General features: G+C 31.0%; 2 protein-coding genes across 2 annotated transcripts; both read left to right on the forward strand.

The window, feature by feature from the left end:
• Positions 1 to 5,363: 5,363 nt before the first annotated feature.
• Positions 5,364 to 13,344, forward strand: LOC140436220 (circadian clock-controlled protein daywake-like). The gene is made up of 4 exons (XM_072524918.1): positions 5,364 to 5,511; positions 8,669 to 8,840; positions 11,037 to 11,230; positions 12,936 to 13,344. Exons 1-4 carry the CDS (start codon positions 5,454 to 5,456, stop codon positions 13,241 to 13,243), a joined length of 732 nt encoding a protein of 243 aa, XP_072381019.1. The 5' UTR covers positions 5,364 to 5,453; the 3' UTR covers positions 13,244 to 13,344.
• A 4,428-nt stretch (positions 13,345 to 17,772) lies between these two features.
• Positions 17,773 to 21,390, forward strand: LOC140436221 (methylthioribulose-1-phosphate dehydratase). The gene is made up of 4 exons (XM_072524919.1): positions 17,773 to 17,986; positions 19,175 to 19,502; positions 20,283 to 20,409; positions 21,101 to 21,390. Exons 1-4 carry the CDS (start codon positions 17,887 to 17,889, stop codon positions 21,260 to 21,262), a joined length of 717 nt encoding a protein of 238 aa, XP_072381020.1. The 5' UTR covers positions 17,773 to 17,886; the 3' UTR covers positions 21,263 to 21,390.
• The last annotated feature ends 1,032 nt before the right edge of the window (positions 21,391 to 22,422 follow it).

The raw sequence follows: 22,422 nt of genomic DNA on the forward strand, positions 1-22,422 counted from the left end.
TACTCCACAGAAAATAATACCTACTAAGGTCCATTTAGAAATAGGTATGAGATCTAGTGATAGAATACTGTGGTTTGAGCAGCTTGGACACTTTACGGCAAATATAATTAGGTTAATAATTACAAACGAGTTTATTATAAAATATAGATATTTATTTTATAAGTTTTGTTTTATTTCCGACAAAGTATTTGACAAAACCTGAAAAACCAAAAGTTACGTTTCAGGGTAATACAATTGACGTATTAACACTAACAGCCTTACCTGTGATTATGACAAATATTTATAATTAAGAGCGTTAATTAAAATAAACCAGTATTTCTGATATATTTAAAGACAACTTAATAACCAAATGTTAGATATAATGATGTATACGTCATTAATTACAAAGTATAACTCATTAAGTATTTAAACTACCAATTACGAGATTTTAAATTTACTAATTAATTCCAAATATATGAATAATTAAATATCAGTATAAGAATGGTATAAGTATAAAGAAAGTTATTCCCGCATATAATTCAAAAAAGATTATAAGAAAAAAAAATATATATATATTTTTAAAAATATATATATATATATATATATATATAAATATATATATATATATATATATAAATATATATATATATATATATATATATATATATATATATATGTGTGTGTTAAACTTAGACAGATAATATTAATATTATTACAAGAATTAATATTAAACTCAACAGTGTTCCGGGTTAAACCGCGTCGATTATCGTTGCGCCGAGCTTTCGACATCCTCTTTGATGTCTTCTTCAGAGTTTCCAAGGTTTTAGTCTGCCGAGCTCCCAGACACTACTTCACTACTACACTGATCACTAACCAATGCATTACTACAGTACTTATGTACTTGAAAAAAACATTACGCTTGTAGGCACACTAAAATTATTTCATAATAAAAGTAGACCCATAAACTCGTCTGTGTTTGGCGTTTACCAAAGAGACAATGTTAGTATCTTATTCTGTAAAAAAACAAGGCCTTATTTTTACTTTTCACTATACATTCTGACGATATTCAAGTGGAAGTGGATTAAAAAACTCAAAAGCCAGAAAGCGTGGTGTTTTACAACTCCCCCAAAAGAGGAGTCGATACTGTCGACCAGATGTGCAGTAACTACTCAGTAAAAAAAATATACCAAACGTTTGCCTTTGGTAATTTTTTACCAATTACTTAATATTGACGGCATAAAGTCAAATATGATTTTTAATGCAACCCATACAAATGGTGAGAATCGAAAATTTTTTCTTTAAAAATTATCTATGAGTCTCATGAAGCCACATCTGTGTATGAGAGCCAAAATCCCAAATTTATCTTCGGACATAGTTTGAACAGTTTCTTCGGCCATATAGACCCCATGAGCCAATAGAAATAAATTATAATAAAACGAGAGGAAAATGTATTCAGTGTGGAAGAAAAAAAATACAATCATCTGTCAAAGTTGCAATCAACCAGCATGTAAGGATCTTGTAGCGACGGCCTATTTTGTTTGTGATAAGTACATATTTATAATTTTCTAATTTTTTTGATAAACAATAGATTAATATTTTGAAATACTAAGTATTCCATATTTCTTTTAAGGGAAAAAATCAGCACCGATTATGAAGGCATTCTTATTTGAGTAGCGTACAAAATACGCCGAGCGACCAGATATGTAAAATAAAATGGTGCGACCACTTAAGGGTTAATACCCGATTTATATTTTATTTTGGCTTTATTTTTATTTAGTGTACTGCTTTTGATCAATTTTAATTTTTTGTATTATTTAAATTAACGTGAATGTACAAAATTTAATGACCAATAAAGTTGAAATACTTTTACCGCCAGCTTATGAATTAGTACATAATTGTACAAATACAGCATATACAAGAAATATATGTATATGCATTTCTTCAGTAGTTAAATGTTGCTCATTTTGCAAATGTAACAAAAAATAACATGCAAAAACATTTACAATGCAAATGATGATAATGAAGAAGAAAACTATGATGTTAATATTAAATGATAAATAAATGAAATAATAAATTATTATTCTAGAAAAAATTTAAGCGCTTTTTGGCTTTTTCCCACTTTGCCCAACTGTGTGTCGGCGCAATGCTGGAGTTGATTATTTCGGTGCAGAGAAATAAAGCGTCCATGACAGTTCATTGGACTCCCCAACTTGTTTCAGATAGTTTGGGTATTATATTATTTCTCGACTGGTACTTATGAATTTGTGTCGTGACGATGACCTTTGACCTTTGAAAGATAAGGAGTTATCCAATTTTACTCTCAGTTATTTTCAAATAAATCAGTTCAAATTAAATATCGAGGAGCTTTTCCCTCTCAAAATTATGTTGAACTTTATTTTTGTTTGCGTATTGCTAATTACTACTTATAGAGATTTACGCCATAATTTCGGTATGCTCAAGATTGTAACGCATACATACATTAATAATACAAAAGAGCGAGGAAAATGTGGTTCGCCCGAAAGTTTTTATCTTTCTAGTAACCTTATCATATAAGGCAGCTGCTTTGCCATTTTAAACTTTTCAAAACTGGATAGATGTTTGGAGATAGTTTGTTTCATATTCAATATCTGCGAATACTTTAGAATTTTTCTTCTTCCCCTGAATTTTCTCAGTGGATAAATGATGGTGAGCGATCTGATCGCGTACTTTTGTCAAATCTTGATGTTTGTATTTCTTGTTTTTGTGAACTGTTGCTTTGTCTTTATGCGTCCTCTGCTTCTATGAATTATGTTCTCATAGTAACTTTCTCATTATTTATTCTGAATGTTTCCTAGTGTAATTGTTGTAGAGTTCTCTTGTTGATTGTTCTTGACTAGCTCTATGTTGTATTATTTTTCTGTTATAGTGTTCTGTAAATTTTTGGTAGAAGTAGCTTTGTTATAATACTTTAGTTTTTCCATATATGCTGTCAATGTAAAATAGTTTAATCCATATTCTGCCCATTTTGCCCGCTTTTGATAAATAAATGATGTCTGTATACTCCGTTTGAAAATAATTAATACCACAGTCTTTATATCACAGCTGATAACCCCCAACGTAATGTCATAATTCTAAGAATTTCGAAATTGTTTGAAAATTTGTATGTTTCAAATGTTGCAGTAATTTTAATAAATGAGTACATAGTCTGTCCTGATCATCGAGCAAAAAGACAAAAGAGGGAATGTAAAGGTAGTGGGGGCAAAAATATTGTGAGACAGGAAGTGCCATCTTGAGAGGCCACATTAACAAGGAAAGAGAGACTCTTTCCTTGTTTAAGAAATCAAATTTAGTTGGGTTATGTTATTGCTGATGTTATTGTTTGTCCCAACTGCCACATGAAAGTTTATTTGTATTTGTATTGAAGTTTTTTAACAATTGTTTCCCACTTTAGACTATTATTGTTATTATTTAATTAAAACTTTATTGTGTTCTAGTGTTAAAAAAAGTATTTTAAGTGTATTATGTATTAATATTATGTAATATTAATATTATGTAATATAACAAATAAATAGATAAATTAAAACCCCTACACCACTGTATGATTATTGTGAAGTATCATGAAATTTAAATTTGGCGCATTCGCATTTCCGGATATGTCCGCCATTAGAGGCCACTTTTTTGGTCTCCTTTTCATAACGATTAGATTCCCTCTTTTGTCTTTTTGCTCGATGGTCCTGATATAAACTATTGTTACGCCAAGCCTTTGCTACACCCCTGATCGAACATACCACCCGCTCGATCGACAATTCACGCTACAGTTGTTCTAACGCCGCCGAGATAATTCCACTCGGTTCTGGAAGCGTTTCGAAGAAGGATGGGACGATATATGTAAGCGAAATTGGAATTTATAAGGTTAGTCTAAAATGTAAATTAGTACAGTTAAATCAATAAATGTGTTAGACTTAAAATAAATTAAAATTAAATTCAAAACGGTCTTCGGAACATCAAAAATAATCTTATTTTAAACTTAAATTGTGGCTTATACCTAAGAAAAATAGTAATTGCATTAAGATGCTACAAGAAAATAGCTTCAGAACACAATCAGAAAAAGCTTACAGAACAACATTTTCCTTATTCTCAATTCCTAACTTCGAAATAGACATTTTCAAGTAAGGTATCAATATTCATATTAACCTACCTTACTCCATATTATCTACACAGCAGATCTTCCCACTAGTAAAAATATAACCATCGCAATATATGCAGATGATACTGCTCCTTGCTTCTTAAATCTTACATACCCTAAAAACCTGGCGGATTAAAGCAAATGAAATTAAATATAACCATGTCACCTACACCCTATGAAGAGATACCTGTCCAACTGTGGCAATAAATGGCCAGTTCTTGCAACAAAAAGAAGATACAAAATATCTGGGAAACCATCTGGACCGACCATTAACTTGGAGATCACATTTGCTAAAAGAAAACAACTGTGCTTAAAACTTGTACTGAATATTAGGTCGTAAATCACAATTAACAGTCACCAACAAATATTTAATTTACAAAGTCGTCCTAAAACCGATATGGAGCTATGGAATTCAATTGTGGAGAACATCAACCCACTCAAATATCGAAATCCTACAAAGATTCCAAAGTCCAAAGTACTTAGGATTATCGTAAACGCTCCATGGTGCGTAACTAACAGTGTTATTGCTAATGATCTTAAAATGAAATCTGTCAAAGAAGAAATATGCTACTTCGCCCAGAAGTATGACAAACACATATAAAATCACCCGAATGCATTGGCTCAACCCCTAATGAGACGTCCTGTGCTGCGAAGAATAATCCATTCCATGTGATCTGCCTGTCAGGTTTTTCGAACCATCTTATTACTGTTCTTTAGTGTAGTGTTGTCTAGTAGTTTATTTTCCCAAACAGTTAACTAATTGTTTTGTTACTGTCATTAACATTTACCTATCGTAAAATTTTACAAATTGCAAATTTAGTGGGATGTTTATTAAAAAAAAATTAGAATTTTTTTATTTTCTTTGAGGCATGCAATTCTGGTTCCCTAAATGCTCTGCCTAGATGCTTATTTGCATTTTATGTTGTATTGTAATGAAGTTTTTCGAGATGGTAAAATATATTTTTATAAATTCTTGTACAAATTTGAGACAAAAAATACCTCATTCATCTGCCATAAACAACGTGCTAGCATTCATTTCCAAATCTAGTATAATTAAATAAACCATTTATGGTATTTTCATATAAAATATTTTTTTAAATGGAAAATGAACTGAAAAACTGTTATTAAAGTTGTTCGGTGAGTTTATTTGTGCTAATAAGGACAAAAGTCTTCATTAACATCCTGTTTATCAAAATATTCCATAAAAAACATAACTACAGTTTCAAGGACCCAGTGTCAGCAAACTTAACATTTTCAGAATTGATTCGCAACGAATCAAATCATTATTGTTGGTACTAAGATCGTCAAGATGAAGTTGCTTTTTGTTTTGTCTTGTGTTGTGTTTGTTGAAAGTGCAAGAAAATTACGTAAGTATTTTATGTATATATTTTTTATTTGTTCTGGTAATATAGCAAATAATTATTCAAAAATAAATCTATGAGTGAAGAAAACATTTATTAAGAAACAAAGAAAACAAATAAAACATAATAGAACTGTCAAAATATTTATTGGGAGAAGTTTCAATATTTTTAATTCCGAATACAAAGTGTTTTGTCACTAAAAGTGAAATTAAAATATTTTTCCAACTAGAACAGTATTTCCCACAGGTGTTATGCCCCTTAACATTTTAAAAAAAATTTTTCCATAGCTAATGTTAGTGTTGCTATAACAACTGTTTTGAGTAGATAAAGTATCACTTTAACCGCAAGGGTAGGTAAAGTGACACTTTAACAGCAAGAGTAGATAAAATGTTTTAACTTTTTTTATTCAATAAAATTTACAACTTATTTTATTAACACGTTAAGGATTAAAAACAACTGAAATTTTACAATTAACATTATTAGAAATATCTATTTTTGGAGCATCACAACTTGTACTCGTTTGCTTAAACACTTGATTCAAGGTACTGGATTGATTTTCTGGTCCGCCAAGTATACACTTGGATCAATCGTATTGCTTATTGACTCTTCAATGTAAGATTCTGCAACAGATTTGATATTCTTGATATTCTTAATGCTTTTCCACTTTTTAAAAGACTGCTATTCTGTCTCATACATCATCCTTGATTTTTGTGGCAACAATAAACTTTCTGCTTCCAACGCTGCATTTTCTACATCTGATGGCAGGTTTTCCTTTTCTTGTGTCAATTCTTTTTCGTCCATTTCGTATTTATTCATTTTGTACACAAAACGCAACAATATTCTCCGCAAAAACCAAAACGTAACATTTGTTTGACATTTGTTGACAGAGTAATTCATATCCCTAGCAACGGAGCAACACAATTGCGATTTTTGTGCTAAAAATTACAATTTTCTTTGAAATTCTATTTTTTACCTGCACTTGAAGTCTTGCTATAGAAAAAAATGTTGTATTGCACACGACGATAAAATCGCATTATCTTCTCGAGCATAATTAGCGTCTCGACTGACGTCTCGACGCTAAAAAACGCTCTCGAAGATAAAGTACAATTTTATCGTCTTGTACAATAAATAACTATTATGCCCCTCTATGTAACATGCATATTTTTTAATATTAAAAAATTGAATTGTTCACTTAAGAAACTTAAATGACTTTAGGAGATTTTAGGAGTAAATTTTCAAAACATAAAATAAAAAACTGAAATTAAAATTCCAAATAATTTTAATATAGTAATTTACGTAACAAGTTCCGAAAGTAATCACTTCCATCACTTCCAAATACACCTTCAATTTTTTTAATATACAAATAATCTAGGAAACGGTGTGTTTGCTTGACGTAATGACAAATATTTTCTGTATAAAGAAATGTTATTTTCTCCAATAACCAGAAAGATTCTTTCCATGTTCGTTTTAGAATTAGGAATTTTAATCACTAACATGGTTATCTTATCTTCTATATCATCTAAACTCATTTTACAAAGCTCCTCACGACGACAAGCTCCTGCCAAACCAATTATTTATTAATGCAACCTAAAATTTACAAAAAAAAATAATAAAAAAAGGAGAAATTAGATTTAATTATATAACCTTTGATATTAAGTAGAGCTTATCTTTAACAGCATTAGATATGCGGACGACACTGTGATCTTAGCCGAAAATATTGAAGATCTTCAGAGACTGAAAAGTTTACACTTTTGCGCAATTTTATAACAAACTAAGAATGAAGCTTCAGTTACAGCCTTAGACTCTTTATTCGGCTTACAGAACATATTTTCATGGGGAGTCAAAAGAGGTTTTAATGCTTGAAGTTTATTCTTTCTCACTTCACTGTTAGGTGGAAACTCTGATTGGTATGTACCGTGCATTGTGTTGAAGTGACGCTCTAAATTCCCTTTTTTCGGTATTGCTACTGATGTATTGCAGATTAAGCAGCAACAATTTTCTTTTACCATAGCAAAGAAATATTCCACTTCACAATTTTCTAATCAAACGAGAATTTAAAGTCCGAGTAATAATAATAGTCTCCCGTTTTATACCGCTTGCGGCTTTTGGATAAGTCTATAATAATATATATTATATAAGTCCGAGTAAATAGTATTAAATCGAGCACAAAACACCAAGTAAATGGAATTCAACAAGGATCTCTTATCAGTGCAATACTTCATCTGATTTAAATAAACAAAATAGAACATCTAACACAACTCGTGAAAACAAGACTATATGCTGATGATTTAGTCTTATATTCAAAAGGTAAAAAAATACATTTCATACAAAAAAAAACTAAAATGTGCACTAAATCATCTAGAAAATTGGTCGAAATCTATGGGAATACAATTCTCTACAATCAAGACAAAGTGTGTATTATTCTCAAAATATGAGCATGATCCAAATCCAGATCTACGAATATATGGAAGAGAATATATCCATATAAAATTGTTTGGAATGTTTTTTGATAAAAAACTATCTTGGAAAATGCACGTTATGCGCATTTAGAAATCTTACCAAACTAGACTTAATTTACTGCGAACTTTATGTAATAACAATTGTGGATTGGATTTTAAAAGCCTTATTCTCATTTACAACTCAATTATAAGATCAAGACTTAATTATGGATTAATTATTCATTATCATCATTGGGTTTATAACCTATAGTGAGTATTGGCCTGTTCTAGGATCAGCTTCTATTCCTTTCTATCCTTCGCCTTGATTTCGTAATCTTAACCCTCGTAAGTCGTCTTCCACCTGGTCTTTTTAACACTTCTTTATGAAGTACAAGTTTCACTGACACTATTATCACTCGTTCTTACTGTTTAGTTGGGTTCTTGAATAAAAACTATTACTTGAGAATAAGTTATCTTTATTCTAGCTTTTGTTTAAATTTTTATAACTACCTCGCGGTCATGCCCGGATAACACTTAACCTAACTTTCTTGACTTATATATACCTAATCTATGCCTAACTTATTCCTAACCCTCAATCTCTATCTACATGCCATCTATATAGGCAACCAAAGATACCCTAACAGAACACTTACAACTTCTACTACTTAACGGCAGTACAAGAATTATACTAACCAAATTTTTAACCTAAATATTTTGTATTTTAGCTTCTTTTGTGGAAGTATGTCCTCGAGATAATAAGGAGGCATCAGAATGTCTAACACGAAACGTGAAGAATCTAACACCGATGCTTGGTAAGGGAATACCTGAACTTTTTATACCTCCACTAGCACCACTTGTCTTACAGTCAGCTGAAATAGCAACGAGTCCAAGTTTTACGTAAGTAAAGAAGTCGAGAAATAAATTTCTTACTATTATTATTATCAAATCAGATTTATATCTGCACACAACTTAATATAATGCTTTTTCTGTTCTACACCTCTGCATCTTAACATACTTTTTACTTCATCACACCAAATATCTTTACTTCATCACTTCTCTGATTTCAGTTTCTTCTTGGTCTTGCTGCTACCAAATGTTTAGTACGTATATTTATAATCATTCTGTGATACTCAATTTTCATGTTTCTCATATTTTCATAAAAATTATTATTTTTTTATTTTGAAGTTATACTTCTATACGCGCGCTCCACGTTGGAAATTTGTATGGGAGTGAATCTGTGAAATCTTTACATATGTAAGATAATGAGTAAGAGAGAGACAGAAGATATATTTTCTCTCTCTTCCTCTCTAGAATATAAAAATGTTCCTTTTGTATATATAATTTAATATTATATATATATATATATATATATATATATATATATATATATATATATATATACACATTATATAAAGATATATATATATATATATATATATATATATATATATACATATAATTTATTAAATGTTCATAATTGTATTAGTCTTTTGTATTTCAAAATAATAATCTCAATAAATCACTGTATGATCCAGAACTGTCAATTTTGAAATACGTTTGTGTCATGTCCTCGGTAGTATAGTAGTCAGTATCCCCGCCGGTCACGCGGGAGACCGGGGTTCGATTCCCAGTCGGGGAAGGCTTTTTTATTAATATTATTACATGGTAAATTAAACATATATGCGTAAGTAGAAAAGTTATGTATATTATTGTCATTTTTTAATACTTATGAATATTGCGTTTTAATTTGTATTGTATTATTATATTGAATTATGTTGCACTGTATTGTAGTGTATTTTTTTTATGTATATTATTGTCATTTTTAAATATTTATGAATATTGCATTTTATTGCAATGTTGCAGGAGGCGTATGAGTATGGTTAAGTATTAAGTACTAACTTAATAAAAAACGGGTGTGGCAGTCCAGAGTGGGACTGCCGGTGGAAGTTACACTTCTATACACGCATTCGCCGTTACAAATTTATTTGGGAGTCATTCTGCACAATCATTACATATGTAATTCTATAGGTAAGACATAGCAGAAAGAGAAACAGAATTAATAACAACTTACTAACAATGAAGGATTGAATCAATATTTTGATGAAAATGTATATTTTTATTTTCATATATGTATGAAAGGAGTTGAATGCAAAAATTTTTTTACACATACTCTGCAGTAAAATTCATTGTTTATTTTGTTATATACATACATACATACATATATAATAATACAATACAAATTAAACTGCAATATTCATAAGTATTTAAAAATGACAATAATATACATATAAAAATACACTACAATACAGAAACAGAATTAATAACAACTTACTAACAATGAAGGATATGTTAGTTGCAATATAAGGCAACTGAGTTGCTTCCATAAAGTCCTCGTAGACACACCGTCTCAGGACTAGCAACTTCAACGTGGAGTCATATATCGCCATGTTACCTAATCCAACGGTAACTTTAACATCCTAATAATTTATAAGAAATACTGTCAAACAAATGTAACTAATTATTTGTTAACGGGTTTTTACCCATATATTTAGTGGCTACATTCATGTACTCCTAGACACTGATGATGGAATGATGGATTCCGAAAACGTTTTGTCTAACACAGCCCGCTTGGGTTTTTAAATATATACCTTTTACAAAGGGTTTTAATTGATTTTTTTAATATATGGTATGCAGCCAACTACAGGAACGTAGATTCCTTGTGGATTTTTGTATTCAGTTGGGTTTGGTTTGTGCTTTCGTCCCTCATTCATTCGGTATATAATTTATTGCGCTTGTCTTCTTTTAACTTAGTTATTTTTATTTTAAAGCATTTCTCCTTCATTTTGTAGTGGCTTCGTTAGTCTTTCTATTTCTTTTCCGATTTTGTGATTGAACTATTTCTGTCTTTCGATTTTCACAAGTCTTTTCAAATTGTGAATTGTCTGCACCGGGGTAGGTTTTTATGAATTTTATATCCTTCTTAAGTTTCATATCGAGTATAGAGACAGAATAAAGTAGTTTATCTTAGATTTAATTAACATTTTTCTTTTCAAATTTGTTAAAATTTGTATTTTTTATTTTTTTTTTTTTTAGATGTAGTATAAAGAACGCTAAGGTCTACCATTTGGATAACTGGATAATTGGTAATATCTTCATAAATTTTGACACCAAATCGTGGGGTGCAGACGTAACATTTCCAGTATTAGAAGTTGAAAGTGATTACAAAATGAACGGAAAAATCCTTGTACTTGAATTAAACAGCGAAGGAAAGAGTCGAGGAAATATGAGTAGGTCTTTTAAATATAAACCATAGTACCTATCGATATTATTAGTGTCCCACTGCGTTATTATAAATGTAACACATCTTTTATGTACCTCACCTCATATGTAGCAACCTTACCTTATAAACTATTATTACTAGACTTCAGACAACTTATTGTTTTCATTGACATTTCTACCTTTTAGTTTCCTTCGCTCTTCTATCATCTGCAATATCTTATCTGTCATCCAATCTGGCCTCTTTTGTTTTTTTTTTATTTATTTTCTTAAAAATTATTCGAGTCGTATGTTTTTTTTTCTTGAAAAATGGCTCTGGCAGAGTCGCATGTTGATATTTACAAATAACAATTATGATCCAAGAAGACATCTGCTTTTGGATATGTTTTTGCTGAGGTGACAGAATTTCGAATTGTTTATGTTGATAAAATCATTTGGGTTTCTTATGATTTTCCCTGAAGTTACACCGGTAACCCCAGGGGGGTTACCGGTGTAACATTACAGCGTAATTGACTTCAAGGATATTAATCACACATTGAAAGACGTTCTCTGAGGCACCGGACCAAGAGTACGATAAGTGTCTAAAAAATAATGTCATAATAATAGTAAGTAGGAGACTTTAATGCCAAAATTGGACGAGAGAATATCTTTTCTCCCACCATCGGTAAAGAGGGCCTATAGAAAAACTCAAGTGACAACGGAATGACACTCATAAATTTCATCCATTCTTATAGTCGTCGATGCAAGATACTGTTCCAACCTATTAGATGTTAGGTCTTTCAGAGAAGCAAACATAAATAGTGATCACTATTTGGTTAAGGCACGGTTTAAAGAAAGAATAACAAAAAAGATAAGGTCGGAAAAAGGAGAGATAAAATTAATATTTACAAATGTTATTTTGTTGCTTTATTGATGCAAATGTTGGTGCTTTATCACCCGATTTTGTTTGGGACTTCTATTTCACAAAAGATCCACCGACAAAACCTGCTTTATTCCCTGCACCCATAATGAACAAACGTAGGCCCTTGGAAACGTGTTTTTTAAGCTCACTGTTTGTTCCATCCAATACTACCGCAGAGATAAACCGAAGAATTTGCACAACCAACAGATGCTATTTTGAGCTCAATCTCCTTCTTAAATCCTCAATTATATCGAGAAATACAAAATTAAAACTCTACAAAATAATAATCCGCCCGATACTAACATATGGTTCAGTGACCTGGACTCTAACAAAAAGTAATTAAAACAGGATGTTTCGAAAGAAATTAAGGTGAATATATGGAGCGGTGAATGACAATGGAGTGTCAAGAAGACGATACAACTTTGAACTTGATAGAAGATACCACGGACCAGATATCGTAAAACATATTAAGATAGGACATCTTAGGTGGATAGGGGATGTAATGAGGATGGAACAAAATTACCCTGCTAGAAAAACGCTCCTTGATAGACCCATCGGTCAGAGAAGAATAGGAAGTCCTAGAACAAGATTCCTTGATAACATATATGAAGATATGAGAAATATGGGAATACCTATTTGGTGGAGGAAGTCGATGAATAGGAACGACTGGAGATAAATTCTTAAGGAGGATGGGACCCACACAGACTTGCAAAGCTAGAATGATGATGTTGAATGTACTTTAACAATTTTTTAATTGTAATATATATTTACAAACATATTTAAAAAAAAAACTAAAGGTATTTGTTTATTTTTAGCTGAAGTCAAAACGAATATATTTGTTTCATTTGACGTAGTTACAAGATATGGTAAAGAACATCTTCATATTACAGGCACAAAGATAAAAATGGACATAGGAAAATGCGCTTTCGAATTCGATGATCTATTTAAGGGTAACGAAGACCTTACTCAACGTGCCAATCAAATTTTAAATGAAAATTACCAAGTGCTTTTGGAAGAATTTTCACCCGTTTTTGAAAAAATAATAGCCACTCTGACCGAGAATGTCGTAGAAAGTATATATAAGAAATATCCTTTTGATATATTATATCCAAAAAAGAATTAACACAAATCAATAATTTATAATGAGAAGAATAAAGAAAATTCATTTTATGCGGGTTATCTAATGTTTAATTTTTTTATTGGGAAATAAATATTTTAACATTATGTTTTTCTTTTTTTATTCTTGTTGGCGATCTATCGTTCTGTAAACTTCAAGATTGCTGTATATTTTACGAATCTTATTATTCTTTATAGACGATGTTCATTTATAGGTCAGGGAAATAAGCAAAATAATACCCTGTTTGTGACACTGAACCGGCCAAGCAAACGACAGTTGGTTTGACCACTACAAGAACAGACATTCTGTGTAATATGAAGATTCTAGTGATGGGAAGACCTGGTTCGTTTCGTGACCCGAGTCTTTTAGGTCATTCATTAAAATGATCCGTTCATAAAGATCCGTTCATATGAACGACTAATTAAATTTGTTGTGTAAAGGTCAAGTGTGTAGCGATTAATATTGATATTTTTATGGATCTTTCTGAGAGTATATGAATTAATGATAATGCAGGACCCGTTCATAGAGATTCGTTCATTAGAACGACTTTAATTATATTGTTGTTTACGTGTAGAATTCGATATTTTTACTATAAATTTAGGAATGATATATAGTTTAAGGCTGACATTAAGATTTGTATTTCTCAAATCATCTTTAGAAATCAATTAAGTACTTGAAAAAGTTAAGTAGATAAAATTACAAATTTCTTATTGTTATGTTCATGATTGAATGATAATGCAACAATTAAAATGGATTTTATTTTCTACAAATTTCTATACAGAACAGACTACAGGACTATTGACTCGACAACTCGAATGTATATAATTTTACAGTTTTGCAGCGTAAGGGTTTCGCCGTTCTTGGAAAGGGAAACTGAAATCAGCGTTTGAACGATCCTTTGCGGTTCGCGGTTCATGCATTAATTTTACCGAGCAACGTGTCGCAATCACACAGTTCGTTTCGTAAGCACTAGACAGCGTCATTCATAAGCATGATTCATAGGGTCATTCGAACGATAGGGTCACAGAATGTGTTTGTACGGGTCTTCGAAACGATCAGATTTTTGTGAACGGACCGTTCGTGACCTTCTCATCACTAGAAGATTCTAGGTTTATTTTTATAAGTTATTAACATTTATAAAAACCAAAATTTTTTACTTATTTTGGAACTTTCTAAGCAACAAATAAGTCTAGAAACATTTAAAAAAAAAACTCCATTTTTAAAATTTTTATATGGCTTATAAGTTTATTGGTCTTTTGTTTCAAATGCTTCACTTTTTGCTGATAGACAAAAACAGTGAAAATTTACCTTTTTTGACCTTAATTTGTTAATAACTAAGTCTAAAAAATCGACTGCGGGAAACATATAGGTTCTTGTTCTGTTCTCAATGCAGAGGTCCATATTATTCAAAACAACTGTCGTTGACCTGGCCGGTTCAGTGTCACGAAAAAAAATCCATATTTCCCTGGTCTACTAATGTTCTTAAATTATATAGATAATTGAAAATGTCATTTTCTTTCCTAGCTTCTTTACGCGGCTAAGTTCTTTTATTTTAAGTTTTGCAATGATTTCTGACTCACTTACCTTTAACGAAATTAGATTTCAGCGGACCATGTTTGTAAGATGAGTTCAGGGCCGCCGCTAAGGTATTGGCCGCCCGTGTGCAACTTAATATTTGCCGCCCACCTTCCAATACTTTAGACATACATATACTATTATTTAAAGAAATGTGTAGAAGATGCATAATATAACAATAATAATTTGTAAATAGATAAATACTTACTTGAACATTTAGACTAATCTCTATGATCCAACGTCCATATATTATCCTAATATATATCCTAATATCCTAGTATCCCATCCTAATATCCTAATTTAAACGTCCATTATCCTAATTTAATAACCATGATCCAACGTCCAGAATATGTATATCCTAATATCCTAATTTAAACGTCCATTTAATTAAAATAAACCGTGAATACAAACATAAACACATAAAAAAACTAAAAACGCACTTTTCGGGCTTTCGTCTTGGAAAACTTTTTGACAATATCTTTAATGTCCAATGTCGCACACACTTCATATTCTATAGATAACATTGCAGAAAGCAGAAACACATCTTACTACAATTGTTATTTGTTCTACATGCGCCCCAATGTTTTTTCTCCATTTCATATAATTTTTGAAGAGCAGAGTCAACTGTTAATCCTTTCTTTAATGTTGTAGATAGTTTAAACAGTTTTTAAGAATATTTTATATGAGCTGCACCGGATTCATGTCTTTTTAAAATAATAGCTAAATGTTGCCAGTCACTTACCCCATTAATTCCACTAAGTAATTGTCGGCGGCTTTCATCACAACAAAACAGTTTACAAGGTGCACAAAAAACATTATTTAGTGATAATGAGTAAAGTAACCACGGGCGATGAATTTGATCTTGATTAGGTAATGTGCGATAATAATAAGTTTCTGAAAATTTCCTATTATTTGTATCTCTGGGGAAGTTAATTTTTGTAATTTGCTGAGGAAAATTTTTAACAACAAATTAAACTTCACTTGGATTCATATTTTCAGGCCATTTTCCGGGATCATCTGAAACCAAGTATATGCTGGAGCTTCCTACACTGCAATCCAGATTAACTGGTTCTGGTCTTGGTTGGTGGTTTCAGGTTCAGGCGTTTCAGCATCAGCACTCGCACTATCGCTATTATTGTCATCAAATCATCCGTCTCTATTCGCAGGAATATTCAATTGTTTGGTACATACTTTTTTCTATGATTTGGACTTCGCTTGAAGTTGAAGGTCCTAAATTTATATCCGAGTCTTCTATATTTTCATGTATGTTTTTCATCAAAAATGATTCCAGTGCACCGCTAAGTTTTTTTTCTCCTCAGTTTTTGCCTCATTTATTTTTCTATATTAGAAACCTGAAAGTCGTTTTCTTTTTCTTTCGGACATTTTGAAATTATCACTTAAGAACGAAGCCGGACGAATTTAACAAAATAAATCCAAAAACACTGTAGATAAGTTGTCCAAATAATGTTTCTCCAAATAATATGTAGCCGTAACGCGTATACGAATAAAATTGCTCTGATCCCGACGTTACTTCGAAATACAGTACCTACTGTGCAAAAGAAACGGGTACACTACTATATTTTACAAACACAATCTTTTATCAAAAGGGTGTCTAAATTCATCGAATTCTCAACTAAGACTGAACATAAGACATAATAACCCATCTATAAACATAACCATAGAAACAATATTATAACAGAAACTTTACAACCACTTGCATAAATTCTTGTAAAGTATCTACGTGTGAAATCTCAATTAACTGTAACAAGTCCGAAAGCCGCCAGCCGCTTTGAATTAAAAAGTATTCCCGAAAAATATTATCACGTACTGAAGAATTATTATTGTTTGGAATATTAGAGTTCACAGAATTATCTGAATCATGACTATTTAATTATTTTCGTTTTAAAAAAGAATTATCATCAGTGGACTGCTTTTGGCCGCCCCTATTGTTGGCCGCCCGTGTGCGATGCACACTTGGCACACATGGTAGCGGCGGCCCTGGATGAGTTTTCCTATTTATAATTTCTCGTTCATTGCTTTGTACGTTATTTCAAAATTGAATACATATCTGATTTATTTTACTTGGTTTTTTGTATGAAGATCTTTTTACCCTAGAGAGATAGCTAACGTCCTCTGCGCCCTTCTCCTTTGTTACGTAGTACATATATAAATGGTGCCATAGTTTTAAAATAAAGCCAGGACCTTTCCAAGTGTACACCCGTTGTCAGTTTATCCCATCAATTTCTTAAACATCCTCATTCACACCATCTAATTTATTATTGTTTTCTAGCTTCCTGTTTGAAGTTCCTGATATTTTAGTTATCTAGTCATCCCAAGGTAAACTTCCTTGCTAGAACTATCCTCTGTGATTTCCGTGTGATTCTTTGATTTCTTCTGTGATAGAATTCTCATTGGTTACAAAGGAGCTAAATACATAAATTGATCTACTATATCAAAGCTAGAATTGTAAACGGTGAGTTGTGAGCAATATTGTGGTCTCAGTTTTTGTGTGTTAGTAGTGTTTACAGTCGATTTTTCCTCATCCTGTCCGAAACCCGTGTAAATTCTTTTGACCCTGACTTTGGACGGTATTGTTTTATATCTGAATTATTAATGGCAGAAGCACAGTTTAATGCTAAAAGAAATACTGTGACCGAAGTAGGTATGACTATAAAAAGAGCAAAATATTTTTCTATTTCGTTTTAGAAAATTAGTTTACTGTTATTTAAAATTTAAATAATTTCTTGCTGACCATTAATGTAGTGGAACTATGAATAGGTACGTCCACTTTAGGTTTATGAAAATAAATAGTAAACTTAAAAACCTATTAAAATCTGTAAAAATACGATTCCTTTAATTTTTTACCAATGTACACCAATGCTTTTTGTTTACATCCATGATATCGCTATCGCATATTTATTCACCGCAAATATACAGGTTAAAACAGGATAGAATCACAAACAAGATATCAAAGTAAATAGAGGTTATGTTAAGTTGACCTTTTAAATTAATATAAAATTTATCTTATATTACGTTGTTATTATAGATTTTTAAGGGTTACTTTTGATTTAAAAATGTCCTACCGAGATTCTGCTTTCTCTGAAGAACATCCAAGAAATTTGATTCCTGAATTATGTCGGCAATTCTATGATTTAGGTTGGGTTACAGGAACAGGTAAGATGTAGTATTTTGGTAGTATTAAGTCTTAATATATTATTAAAGAGCCTTTCATTCCATTAATAAGAGAAGTATTTAAAAATGCAAAAGCATTCTTAAGTACTTCTTTTATTAACTTTTTATGGTAACCCTGCTACCCTCCAAAAAGATGAAGACAAGTGCTAGTTATATTTTTGCGAATAAATACCAATATATATTTAAATTTCGTGACATTGCTTTGGGTTAAAATATAGCATGCGGCATATTCAGTTTCAGGGTTTTTTAAATGATCTGAGAGCTAGTCATGTTGGAAATCTTAAGTTAAAACTGGTCACACTTCAGCCTACTGACTTACTGTGGATCTTCCACTTATTCATGATTCCCAGTTCAGAATTATGGAACCTTGAATCAGCTTGTATAGATTTAGTAGATGGGTACCATATGTTTAGATTTAGAGACACTCGGAAATCTTTGAGTTTCTCTCAGTAAATGCATTTAATAAGTATTTTAGGTGCCCATAATACAAGAAGAATGGAAGAAATTGATTCCTATTAATATAATTACTAAAGAATTATGGTATAATGCTTATAACCATAGTCAATACAAATAATGAATTCATTATAGTTGATGTCAATGAGAGAAAGCATGGTATTGGAAAAAGAAATCATTGTTCTAGTTGCATAAAATCAGAAACTGAATAGGATTGAGATTTAAAGAAGTTATCAGAACACCAGCAGACAAAAATTTGTCATTTGAATAATAGAGGCAGCACATGAAGAAGAACAGTGGATGTTGATTCAAATGGAGGAATGCTAGAAACAAAATTTTGAAAATTATTTGGGAATAATCAGTTGCAGCAGATTCCAGATTGATTGCTCTTGATACTTGATGGGCAATCACTCACCCTGTAATAATTTTGGCAATCCCCTTTTTATTCTCGTATTAAGTGAATAGAGTCATCAAAAAAACCTGATTAGAATAGATTGGCCAATAAAAAGAATAAAATAAAGTAACAGTTAACTTGTTTAAAATATCCTTAACAAAATTTTGAACAATCTATTTTTATTATGTACTCACATTTATTTAAAACTTTTGAAAGTTATAAATGTGCTGAATTACCAGTCAGCATAATTTAAATATAAATTCCACAACTTACTCCAACTAAATAGTTCTTTATAACTGGATATTAATACATTTGTGTTATAGGTGGTGGTATTAGTATAAAACATGAGGACAAAATTTATATTGCTCCATCTGCAGTGCAAAAGGAGAGAATTAAACCAGAGGATATGTTTGTTCAGACCATAGACAACAAAGATTTAGAACTCCCTCCTCCAGAGAAAAAGCTTAAAAAGAGCCAGTGCACACCTTTATTCATGTGTGCATATACAATGAGGAATGCAGGAGCTGTCATCCATACACATTCCAAAGCTGCAGTGCTAGCAACAATGCTCTTTCCAGGCAAAGAATTTAAATGCACACATTTGGAAATGATAAAGGGGATAAGAAACCAAAAAACTGGTGTTAATTTTAGGTAATTAAAATCCTTTTGATAAAACTTATGTAGAAATTGATTGGCAATTATATGAGGGCAGTTATTTAAATTTTTAATCACATAAAACCATAATTTTTTTCAAACCATTCAAACCACCGAGTACTTCATTTTTAAAGGATCCTCAGATATACTACAAAATTCTCCAACTACTGCATTTACTACATTAAATCTCTAGCCAATAATTTTTTAATCACAGGCAATAAGAAATAATCTTTTTACATTTTTGATGATGACCTTCGCAGTTTCTTCTTATTTAAAGTTATAGATAAATATTACTTCAAAATAATTGCATTTCTATTTGACCTTATATATAACTAGTAAAATATAAAATAATAATAAATAATTCATAACTTTTAAGAGAATAATGTGGTCCCGATCCAATAATGTTACATATTTAATGAATTTGTAAGCAGTGTTTAGTTTTGTTTATCAGTTTAACCTTTCCTTATTATATTTCTGTTGAATCACAGTGGATTAAGCCAAATAGTCTATATAACATTGATTCTGGCTGCATGTTCCAGCTCTAGCTATATTGTAATAACAACACATGAATGGTGTAGAACACTTGGAAAAAATCAAACACCCTGAAGGTTGTAGTATCAGGATGATGGTGATTCACAAACATGACTTCATTTCATGACTTATTATGATAATGTCCATACATTGAAATGTAATAAAATACCTTTAAATATAAATCTTACTTGTTTTAAATTTCACATATTTTTTTGTATTCCACTGATTTATGTTATATCTTCTTAGATATGATGAAGAGCTAATAGTGCCCATTATTGAAAACACTCCATTTGAAGAAGATTTGAGAGACATGTTAGCAGAGACTATAAAAAAATATCCCCATACTTGTGCAGTGCTTGTTCGCAGACATGGGGTATGTATGGCATCATATTTGATGCTGATGTGTCAGCATAACATAACAGCATTGTCGGGATGGTAGACAATAATGACTAATTATGAATGATGTATATATAAAGTTATTTACAATTTACTGAGTTGTTTAAGCATTTTATTAGTAGAAATACAATAAACAATCGATATTCACAATGTTTTAGGTTTTTTTATAGTAACCAGAACTATGTGATATTGATAAAAATACATGTATGCACCTTAAATGTAAAATTAACTGGTTTATTATTTCAATGATATTTAATGTTTTTTGTTTTGTTTAATTTATTGTTGTTTGATTACTAAACTTAAATTCTTTTCTACAGATTTTGTTGTATTGATAATATGAGGTATATAAGTTACAATAATTAAAATAAAACTATCGTTAGTTATACTGATGTAAATGGTGTATAAATATCATTCACTACAATGGAGTTCTATAAATAAATAATGTGTACTTAGTCCAGAGATTCACATTATAGTTGCAATTAATTGTGGAGTATTATTTTTAAATCATATTTATGATCATTTGATTTTTGATTTGATATTTACATCCCATAATAGGCTAATCATGGCTAAGGAAGGTTCTCTAAGTGAAACTAATAGATACTAGATATAATACAAAAGTGGTAGAAAGTATATGGCAGATTTTTAATTTCATAACAATCATTTTTTAGGTATATGTTTGGGGAGATTCATGGCAACATGCCAAAACCATGACTGAATGCTATGACTATTTATTTGATGTAGTGGTGCAGATGAAGCAACTTGGACTTGACCCTTCACTAACCCCAGAGCAGTACGAATTAAAAATTCAGAAATCTCAGAATAAGAGTTGATGGAAAATAATTACAAGTTATTAAAAATCTCAGAACAAGAGTTGATGGAAAAGAAAAGTTATTAACTAAGAATTGTAAATAAATGGAATTTCTTGTATTTTGTTATATTAAATATTTTTTGCTCATTATTTTATAGTTATAATAAAAAAACTAAAAACTCCAGTAATCAGCAACCGCCTGGAAAACAACCATTGCTTCATTACCTTTTAGGCGGAATTTCGGAACAAGGCTAATAAGCCCGAAAACACGGTATAATTACGAAACACCGGAATAACTTATCGTTAAATAAATTACCTAATTATTTTTCTAACTCTATTTTAATTCCTTGAGATACGCCCTTAAACTATAAGCAGCAATTATATTGACCAGTAACAGTTTGAATTAGTTATGTATTTATTTACATATATATATATATATATATATATATATATATATATATATATATATATATATATATATATATATTAAACTCGACAGGCTTCCGAGTTGAACTGCGTCGATTATCACTACGCCGTGCTTTCGACAATCTCTCTTATATATTCTTCAGGCCTTCTTAAATATGTCACCCAAGCCCCATACACTACTACACTTATCACCAATCAATGCACTACTGCTACTGGGAACAGCGGACGGTTCATTTATACTGTCGATGGTGACGTGGTTTGGGTGGGAGTTGGCGCGAACATTTCTGACGGCGGGATTTTGATTGGAGGGTGAAGCGAACGATATTTTTTCTATGAGAAGTCTCCATGTCGAGGTAACCGGATGTCGCATCTCTTTTATTGAGACAATTTGGCCTTTTTTCAATTTCTATGGCTTCTCGGATAATGCTTGGTTTATAGAAGCGGATGAGGGCTATGGTTCCGGATTTTTCAAAATTAATTTTGTGACCTGTATGAAGATGATGTTGACCTACAGCTGAAATTGAATCGGACTTTCGAACATAAATGATCCTATTTTCGATTTTATGATTTGTTTGGCCTATAAGATCGGGATCAGTCTACACAAGGAATTTCATAAAGTCCGTATTGTTCATCTGGAATGTTGTCTTTGATTGTCAAACAAGAGATGAAAGTTTTTATTGATGGGTAAGTATTGTCTTTATTCCTCTTGATTTAGAATTTTGTCAGTGACACCTTTGATTCACAAACCCGATATTC

This window comes from Diabrotica undecimpunctata, chromosome 3 (genome assembly GCF_040954645.1).
Source record: "Diabrotica undecimpunctata isolate CICGRU chromosome 3, icDiaUnde3, whole genome shotgun sequence".
Taxonomy (NCBI): domain Eukaryota; kingdom Metazoa; phylum Arthropoda; class Insecta; order Coleoptera; family Chrysomelidae; genus Diabrotica; species Diabrotica undecimpunctata.